The 10,291-nt window shown below is 47.1% G+C and overlaps 1 protein-coding gene across 2 annotated transcripts; it reads left to right on the top strand.

Moving 5' to 3' along the window:
• The first annotated feature begins 5,801 nt into the window (after positions 1–5,801).
• NKX1-2 (NK1 homeobox 2) lies at positions 5,802–9,970 on the top strand. 2 transcript variants are annotated; one of them, XM_083617076.1, is made up of 2 exons: positions 5,802–6,188; positions 9,085–9,970. In XM_083617076.1, exons 1-2 carry the CDS (start codon positions 5,963–5,965, stop codon positions 9,681–9,683), a joined length of 825 nt encoding a protein of 274 aa, XP_083473202.1. In that variant the 5' UTR covers positions 5,802–5,962; the 3' UTR covers positions 9,684–9,970. The 2 variants fall into 2 exon arrangements, 1 of the variants encoding a protein (XP_083473202.1); XR_014548932.1 differs by lacking the exon at positions 5,802–6,188 and adding an exon at positions 7,271–7,445 and having other exon boundaries at positions 9,085–9,180.
• The last annotated feature ends 321 nt before the right edge of the window (positions 9,971–10,291 follow it).

Below are 10,291 nucleotides of genomic sequence, written 5' to 3'. Positions count from 1 at the left end.
GATTTTTGTTCCGGATTAAAATGGTTTGTACAACCCTGGAAAAGCCTTAAACTGACTCATGTCAGTGACTACTCAATTACAGTTACTAGCCTTAACCTCTAAAACGTACTCTCTAAAGCTTATTAGCCTTAACATCAATTAATTATTCCCAGGAAAGTGTGCATGGAGGGTTACACCCTCCCAATAGAAATATATAGAAATATTTAAACCAGTCAATTGTCAAATGACAGCAACAAGGCACCCACTTCTGGGTTCCTACAACACAGACCTACAATCGTTCCTTTTCCTTTGAGTACTCCACATTTCCAAGCTGCCCAGTGTAGTTTAGTGCTTTCTGAATGAAGATCAGTTATTGAAATCTTGTGATTATGGTTTACAGCAGGAGATTTAATAGGTATGGGTACTGCAGGATATAACCATACACAGTGGAATAGGAATATTCATTGTAATGTTATTCTAATCAGAGGATCCCAGTTAACACAATTCCTCTATTGGGTGTTGTTTTTAGAACACAATGGATTGGGCTAGTTTTAATACAGTGGTTTTCAACCAGTGTGCCGTGGCACGTTGGGATACCTTGAATGATGGTCAGATGTGCGGCAGGCAACACTGGCCTCTGTCCCTCTTTCCTTCCCTCCCATCTCTGGTGCCCTCTCACATCTCTGCCTCCCAAAGACTTGTGTGGGTGTTTGCTACAGCTACAAGCTCTGAAGAAGAAGAAGAGTTTGGATTTGATATCCCGCCTTTCACTCCCCTTCAGGAGTCTCTCTCTTTTTTTTTTTTTAAATATTTTTATTTTTCCATATAAACACAATACAACAAACATAAACATACAAAAACAAAAACAAAACAAAAAACATGTATCATTTCATATCCTAATTTCATATCCTATCTTCCCCGACTTCCTCATGCCTCCCCTTTCTGTATTCCAAATTCTTATCGATTGTTCAGCAAATCTTCCCTTATTTTAATTTAAATTTAGACTATTCTTCCTTATTTTCCTTGTCTTAACCATTGCTAATAGTAACCATTTACTTTCCAGTCCAACATCATTCTAACTTTCATTAACTTTGTGATATTTCTTTAAATAGTCCTTGAATTTTTTCCATTCTTCTTGCGCTGCTTCTCTTCCCTGGTTTCGGATTCTGCTCGTCATTTCTGCCAAGCCCATATAGTCTATCACCTTCATCTGCCATTCTTCCAGTGTGGGTAGTTCTTGCGTCTTCCAGTACTTCGCAATGAGTATTCTAGCTGCTGTTGTAGCATACATAAAGAAAGTTATATCCGTCTTTAACACCCCTTGGCCGACAATACCCAAGAGAAAGGCCTCTGGTTTCTTGGGGAAAGTATATTTAAATACCTTTTTAAGTTCATTATAGATCATTTCCCAGAATGCCTTAATCTTCGGGCAGGTCCACCAAAGATGAAAGAATGTACCTTCAGTTTCTTTACATTTCCAACATTTGTTGTCAGGCACATGGTAAATCTTTGCAAGCTTGACTGGGGTTATGTACCACCTATATATCATTTTCATAATGTTTTCTCTTAAGGCATTACATGCCGTAAATTTTATCCCGGTGGTCCACAACTTTTCCCAATCAGCAAACAAAATATTATGACCAATGTCCTGAGCCCATTTAATCATGACCGATTTAACCGTTTCATCTTGTGTATTCCATTTCAGCAGCAAATTGTACATTTTGGACAAATTCTTAGTACTGGGTTCTAACAGTTCTGTCTCCAATTTTGATTTTTCCACCTGGAAGCCAATTTTACTGTCCAGTTTAAACGCTTCATTTATTTGATGGTAGTGGAACCAGTCTCTCACCTTCCCTTTTAATTTCTCAAAACTCTGCAATCTCAATTTGTCCCCTTCCTTTTCCAAAATTTCCCAGTATCTTGGCCACTTGGACTCCATATTTAACTTTTTAACTGCCTTAGCTTCCATTGGCGACAGCCACCTTGGAGTTTTATTTTCCAGCAAGTCTTTATATCTGTCCCAGACATTTAGTAGTGCTTTTCTGACAATATGATTTTTAAAACTTTTATGTGCTTTAACCTTGTCATACCACAAATATGCATGCCACCCAAAAATGTTATTAAAACCTTCCAAATCCAAAATGTCTGTGTTTTCAAGAAGTAGCCATTCTTTCAGCCAGCAGAAAGCTGCCGCTTCGTAGTAAAGTTTAAAGTCTGGCAGGGCAAACCCCCCTCTTTCCTTTGAATCCGTTAGTATCTTAAATTTAATTCTGGGCTTTTTGCCCTGCCAGACAAATTTAGATATGTCTTTTTGCCACCTCTTGAAACAATCCATTTTATCAATTATTTGCAATGCTTGGAACAAAAACAACATTCTTGGCAATACATTCATCTTTATAACTGCAATACGGCCTAACAAGGAAAGCTTTAAGTTGGACGAAATCTCCAAATCTTTTTTCACTTCTCTCCAAGTTTTTTCATAATTATCTTTAAACAAATTCACATTTTTAGCTGTCATATTTATACCCAAATATTTCACTTTTTTAACCACAGTCAACCCTGTCTCATTCTGGAACCTTTCCTTTTCTATCTGTGTCAAATTTTTCTCCAAAACCTTTGTCTTAGACTTATTCAATTTAAATCCTGCCATTTGACCAAACTCTTGAATTATTTCCAAAACTCTTTTCGTGCTAGCTTCTGGCTCTTGCAATGTAAGTACTAAGTCATCTGCAAATGCTCTCAGTTTATATTGTTTAGCTCCGACCTGAATCCCTTTAACCAACTGGTCCCTCCTAATCATATTAAGCAAAACCTCCAGGACCGATATAAAAAGTAATGGAGTCTCAAAGCGGCTAACATTCTCCTTTCCCTTCCTCCCCCACAACAAACACTCTGTGAGGTGAGTGGGGCTGAGAGACTTCAAAGAAGTGTGACTGGCCCAAGGTCACCCAGCAGCTGCATGTGGAGGAGTGGAGACGCGAACCCGGTTCCCCAGGTTACGAGACTACCACTCTTAACCACTACACCACACTGGCTCTCACTGCAGGTGAATGGTGCCTCTGGGGCTGACCAAGGGGTGCTTCCCATGCCCTTGTGGGGCAGTGGGAGGTGGCACCTCCCTTTGGAGCTCAGAGGCCAGGGGCGGCAGCTGCAGCTGCCCAGAAAACTCCCAATGAGAGGGGAGAAGAGAGGAGGCAGAGGGAACACTCCACAAGGGAGGGTTTCAAAAAAGCGTGAGAGTCTGCCAGCTCTGCAGGCAAGGGGTGACATAACTGGGCTCCTGAGCCCCACAGAGGTGCCACCGAAATAATGTAGTTGGTCAATGGAGAAGTGGACTCAAAAAGGTTGAAAATCTCTGTTTTAATAGATGACTATTTGCATGCGCTAAAGGTAGCAAAAATGAAAGTTCTAAGCAGCAGATGGTTTGCAAAGCTTAGTATCGCAGAGGATAACTTGGATAAATGTTGTGGCAGTAGAGGAAATAACAGGTTTTGAATGTGAACTACTAAAGGAACATTCTAATTTAAAAGGCTGAGTCAGAACACCCACTGGGGATAGGAGGACTAAAACTGTAATTGGCTGATTTCCCTCTCCCTGACCTACCCTAGACTAGCTAACAATATTATTGGCTAACCTATTACTCCTTAGTAAAATAATGGTGTAGGGAGGAGGGGTCATTAGTGTCTCAGTGCTATTTCCAGGTGTAATTGATAGATTTTGAAAACTTTCTAATTTACCCTTTTAAAAATGGTGAGACGTTGGTTCACATTATAAACTGCATTGAGAAGAAGGTGGGTATTACGGTATGTTTTTGACCTGCTCCTGCAGATTACTGGAGTGCTTTGAATTTTCTTGCTTACTTTCAAGATCTGGCAGCCAACTTAGCTTTTCAAACTAGAATGTGCATTTGTAATTATTTTATTTTGCTACTGGGATTTCTCTCTGGCAATTTCAAAATGGGTTCTCTTTTCTATTGCAAATTGGTTTGCAAACAAGGGGCAGAACTGTAGGTAAGGTGAGGGACAGGACACCATCTTCCATATGAATTCTTATTACCAATAAAAGAGAAATAATATATGTTTCTGATTTGTACCATAGACGAAGAGGGCGGGTCCTAATCAACTCGGGTGTAAAGAGGCAAGTCTTCAGCATACAGCAAAGGTGAATAATTATGATGTTAGATGCACGTCTCTGGAGATGAAATACCACAGTTTAGGAGCTGTCATAGAGAAAGCTGATAGGGTGCAAGTACCCTACTGCACAATGCTTATTTGTGGAGAGAAGGGAGTCTGTTCCACATTAGCAATCCAGAAACTGGTTAGATGCTATTCCAGTGGGAACCAATATAATTTAGAGTAGTGCTTTGCCACTAGGTGCCCTCCAGGCAGCTGTTGTGGCCTACACCATGGGCATAGCCAGGCTTTATGTTAGGGGGCAGAACCTCAGTTAGTTAAGTATTTTGTATTGATTTACTTGATGGGGGGCAGCAGCCCCTCCCTGCCCCCCCCGGCTACACCCATGGCCCACACCACTCATCACTCACCAGGCACAACGGGTTGGTGAAGGCTGCTTTAGAAGAAAGTAGATTGCTCAAGTTCCCAGGAAAGCAGGTTCCATTTCAAAGCTGCTCACTGGGTGGTACCAGACAGGCCATTCTCAAAGCCTTTGTTTTCCATCTGTAAAACAGAAATAACAATGTTCACAGTGCCAAGTACTGCAAGACTAAAGCTGATATAGATTGTAAAGCACTTGTGAAATGAAAGTGGTAGAATAATTCCAGATTATAATTTGGATGAATAGCACCTGGTTTTGTGAATGTGCTCATCATCTGAATTTTCTGCAATTTCATGGAAATGTTTCTAACTTCTTAATCTCTGAATGTTCAAAATGTTGCTTTGCTCTTTTTTTAAAAAAACAACAACACACCTTTTATCCTTTTTAAATAAAGTGGCGCAGGTTTGAAGGGGATTTACGGGGCAATCCTATGCACATCTACTCAGAAGTTAGTCCCACCACATTTAAGAGGGCTCCCGGGTGTGTGACCTTACTCTCAAGCAATGGCACACAGGCTACCTATAAAAAGAGATAGTGGTACCTCGGGTTACATATGCTTCAGGTTACAGACTCCGCTAACCCAGAAATAAGTACTTAACCCAAGGTACCACTGTAGTATATTTGTGACTTCTATTCCCTTGCAACTGTGTTTTCCACAGTTGCCCACAGTGCACTGGGAGTGTTAGACCTAACAGTAGGCCTGGGATGTCCTTCCTTTTAGAGAGTTAAGATTCTGTATTGCCTGGGCATTCTTATAAAGGCACAGAATTCCAGAGTCTGCAGGTTACAAAGGAATGGCAGCTCTTCCTCTTCCCGAATGAATGCCCCACAACAACAAAGCCTCCTGCGACCCCCTCGGAGGCTTCAGTTGTGATCTACCTCCAGGGGAAAGAAGTGAGCATCTCCCTTCTTACCCTAGTGACTCATTTATTATAGCAAACACGTTTCACTGTCACTTCATACCCTATAGGAGGGGAGGGAGCGGAAAGGCTGCAATCTCATCGATTAAAATACCATTTCCAAGGCTTGTCCTCCTCTCCACGTGTTTGGGCGGGCAGCAGTTTTTTGTGTTTTTTTTAAAACCCCAACAACCACAGAATAATAAAGGAAGCAGAAGGAAAGTGGCAGTAGTAGCTGGATTGCAAGCCCCTTCCTTCCAATCGCAGCCTCCTTCGCTTGTTCATCTTGGATCCTCCTCTTTCTCCTCTTCCCCCCACCCACCCTGGAGATCCCCCTTCTCTCCAGACAAACCTCTCCGAAGTCCGCGCTGGGTGCATCCGAGGGAGACCCGCCTGCCTCTTATGGACAGCCTCCCCCCGGGCTCAAGCCGCGCGTCTGCCGAGGGAAAGCGGGGCTGGCTTTTCACCTGGCCGTGCATCTGCTGCCAAGCTTGGGCCGTCGCAGATCTACCCGGGACTCGGAGCGGGGAATGCTGGACTGTCCGGAGAGTGGGGCCAAAGGAGCCCCCATCCACACGAAGATCTCCTTCTCCATCCTGGACATCCTGGATCCTCAGAAATTTACCAGGAAGAGCAACCCAGCAGCAGGGAGAAGGGAGAGCGTCCCCCACGCGGGGCAGCGGGAGAAAAGTTTGGGGAGAGTTGACGTGGAAAGGCTCCCGAGCAGCAGGAGGAATAAACTAGAGGCATATCATGGTAGGCGGCGCGTTCTGCTTTGATCTGATCCGCGCGGTTTGGCTGGGTTTCAGGAAAACTTCCGAGCTGGCTCATTTCTGGAAAGCAGCAAACGATGCTTCCAGGTGTCTTTCTTAGCATAACTTCCAGAGGGGGTAGTGGGGGGGGGGGAAAGGCTTGTGTGACCCATTAAAAGTTTTATTAGATTATTGCGGACTAGTGTTTTACGGGGATTCACCATCCCATGCATATATGGTCGCCCTCTAGATCTGTGGCTATTGAACCGCAGGGCAGGGGAGCGTGTGAGACTATTCCAGGGTTACTGCTGTGCTTCTTGATGGGACACCAAGCGTGGGAATGATGCGCAGCAACGGTTAACTTTTTAGTTTGTGGGTCGCAGCGGGGCTTGGCTTGAATTCGGTTTCACAGAGCGGTACTAGGGTTGGAAGGGACCCCAAGGGTCATCTAGTCCAACCCCAGTTTGTTGGCTGAGAGCGCAGGAAGGCTGATTTTCCTTGGTAAAACTAACTCCCGGGGGCGAAGGCTGCTTAACATAACTTTAAAAAAACTCTTAACCCGATACGGGGGTGGTGCGACACAGGAGCAGCGGCTTCCGCCTGGCCTTAAGAGGTGCAGGCAAGGCGGAAATTCAACCGGTGAAGCTCCTGCAGTGATGGCAAGTTGAATCCCCGCCCTCCCCATCTGCACCTGTTAAAGACACAGGACTAGCCATGAATTAAAATACCGATAATGTTGTGGATGATGGATGACGAATCTCCAGCGTCTGGTGAAGGAAGTCACCTTTTGCTTTTCATTTCTGTGTACGTGTGAATCCTCCTCGCATTCACGACAGGGTCCGCGGCCGAGCTAAACGCCTGGATTGGGCTATTATTACGGGCGAGGTGCATCCTCACTCCCCTCTCTCACTTCCTCTCCGGGCCGCGGAAGGTCGCAGCTTCCCAGGCCCCGTGGCCCGGCTGCGTTTCCCCTTTAAGAAGCGGCGGAAGGGGACACGGCGAGCGCAGCGCGGTCCCCCTGGCGGAGTCCCGGCGGAGTCCGCCGCGCCCCCAGCCGGGTCTGCGCGGGAAGCTGCAGCCCGGCGCGATTGTTTTCGGCTCAGCCTGGCCGGATGGCAGCCTGATTGGCAGAGGGACGCGCCGGGCGAAGGACAAGCGAGATAATTGTTCCTGTGGCCTCCCCCACCAGAGGATGCCTTCGCTCCCCCTTGATCGATATCCTATTACCGACTCCCGCGTATCTCCTTCCCACAGCTTGCCGGTACCAACTTCAAACCCCTTCCCCCCCGTCTGATCCTAATATTGTTCGATTAAAACTTACCTTTAATAGATGACATCTATCGATCCGCCCCTTCACAAATCTGAAACTCTATTAGTGCGGCCGGGGAAAAAGAAGATGGAAAAGAACGGGAAGGAGGGCGGGGTGGGGGTGGCGAGAAGGTGGAGGATTTACTTCTCTTTTAAAAAAGCCAAAAAAACTTTTCTTAACTCCCCCCCCCCACTTCTTAAAAATATCTGTATCTCCTGCCAGTTTCCCATAATTAGTTCCCCAGTTCTGAGATGCTAATTCTGGTGGAAGGGGCTGCTTAAGAAATGACAAGTTTGGATGGGGCGGTAAAGCAGACACGCGTCATTCATTCATGACTCAGGCTATGTAGAGTCTTGCGTGTTACAGTCTTATCGGCCCGTCCATTTATTTATTGCATTTATATGCCAGCTCGAGGTACATAGTTCTTCCTCCATCCTTCTCTTGATTTAATCCCCACAACAACCCTGTGAGGTAGGTTAGACTGAGTCAGTGACTGGCCCACGTAGACCCAGTGAGCTTTATTGCTGAACCTGGTCCCCCGTAGTTCCTTAAGCGTTGCACTGCACTGGCGCCCATCAAAGCTCTTGTCTTATTGGGCAGAAGCCCCCTTAGGTACACACCAAAAGGAGTAGTTTCCCCCACTCTCCATATCATATTGAAAGACAGTCCCACGGCAGGTGGTGGACTCTCCTTCCTTTGAGGTTTTTAAAGCAGAGGTTGGGTGGCCATCTGTCATGATGCTTTAGTCCATCGCAGGGGATTGGGCTAGCCTAGATGACCCCCGGAGTCCCTTCCAACACTATGATTCTATGAAACACCTTTACTGAAACTGGAAGTACCTGGGCTCAGGCATACCTGGAACTGAAATCAAGGTCCCTGCAGAGGAGGCATCAGAAGCCGGACGGGGCGATGCCGAGAGGACAAAAGGAATCTCTGCTGGGGGAAGGGGACGGACGTGTTTAGATCCCTGAAAGAAAAACAAGTTCATTTTAACGCTCACATCGTAAACATGCTTTCTCTGAAGTCCGACTGATTCCGAGGGGGTTAACTTCCAGGAAAGCATATTTGGAACCTAGATCCTCTTTTACTTGTCCATTTCTGGTTCAGTTATTGACTTGAATGTGGAAAGTAACTTTCTTTCAAGGGTCCAGCAACGGGGATGCGCCGTATTTGGCAATTTCCCCCTCATCCCTGGCACCCTGTACGTCCCGATATGGGACACTGGCAACTTCTCGGGGAGAAGGCACTCTGCGTATGCTCAGCGGCACTAATTAAAAAGTCAGCATTGCTCGTGACTGGCCTTTTTGACTCTATGCGCACAATTTTTTTTTAAGCCGCAGCGCATGTTTCCAGGGCTAAGACCCTCCGAACCGTGTGTGTGTTCGTGTGTGTGTGTGTGTCCGCCAATGTGGTGGAGCTAAGCTGAATGCAGCGTCCGCTCCATCGAGCGGCTCACTAGGCCATGTGCGCAATTACGCGGAGACTGCGATGCGGATCCGGGCGGAGAGGACCCGCTTCCGGGCAGGGAAGCGGCCCTTAGGCGGGTCGGGAAAGGCCCCTGGCCTCATTCTGTCCTTGTGTGTCTCCCCAGATGGCAGCAGCAGCGGAGAGAGCGAAGCGGCCGCCCTGGAGGCATCGGAGCACGAGGAGCCGGGCCCCGCGCCGCTCCCCTCGCCCGACTTCCCTCCCTCCTCGTCCTCGGACCTGGACGATCCCGGCTCGCCTCCGCCGCCGCCGTCGTTCAAGAGGCGCCGAGCGGAGCCCAGCTGCGCCAAGCCTCGCCGGGCCCGGACGGCCTTCACTTACGAGCAGCTGGTGGCTCTGGAGAACAAGTTCCGAGCCACGCGGTACCTGTCGGTGTGCGAGCGCCTCAACCTGGCCCTGTCGCTCAGCCTGACCGAGACGCAGGTCAAAATCTGGTTCCAGAACCGAAGGACCAAATGGAAGAAACAGAACTCCGGAGGCGACGGCGCGGCGCAGCCGGGGAACAGCGCATTGCCCCCCGGAGGAGATGGCAGCCCCAGTCCGCCAGGCCCCAGCAGCCTGGCCTACCAGACTTTCCCCTCGTACGCCTCGGCCAACGTCCTCTTCCCCGGGGCAGCTCCCCTTCCCCTGGCTGCAGGAGGGGGACCCTTTCCCTCCTTTTTTAGCCCCACGTACCTGGCCCCCTTTTATACCCCTCACCTATAAGAGGAACCTGTTCCCTGCAGGGTTTGCAGGTGTCCCCTGCGCGGGAGTGAAGAGCAAACCCTCTACCGAGTTGAAGCAAACCAAGGAAATCCAGTTTTGACACTCCATCTGCTGAAATGTCTGTTTTCCTAAGTGTTATTTATGAGCATGCCCTCTAATATTCCACCCTGTGATCACCATTACCTAGTTATGGGTGCTTTCCTTTCTCCCCCCCCCTTTTTTTTTAGTTTTGACTTTGGGTGGGAAAGAGAAGGGAGCGGGAATACATCCCAATCCCAAACTTTTTTTTTTTAAAGCAAAACCAAAACTTCATCAGTTCCTTTAAATCTGCGGAAACCAGAGTGAGTTTTAATGCAAGAATATGGATTTATTTCAGAAATGAAGAGGGCAGCTATACAGTATTTGATACGTATAGGGCTATTCCTTTTGATTCTTCTATAGAGAATGAAAGAAGACACAAATGTGGATTTAAAAGGCTGGAAGGAGATCAAAGGTTCCCCCACTGTAATGTTCTCCTCCTCCCTCTAGTTTCTATTTGGTGCCCTGTGATGGACTGAGCCACTGTAATTCAGTTCCCACCCTTGTTAAATTGGCTAGATGCTGGACCA

Source organism: Podarcis filfolensis (assembly GCF_964270895.1).
Source record: "Podarcis filfolensis genome assembly, chromosome: 5".
Classification (NCBI taxonomy): domain Eukaryota; kingdom Metazoa; phylum Chordata; class Lepidosauria; order Squamata; family Lacertidae; genus Podarcis; species Podarcis filfolensis.
The sequence above is the reverse complement of the archived record's forward strand: the minus strand, read 5'-3'. Positions and strand labels throughout refer to the sequence as shown.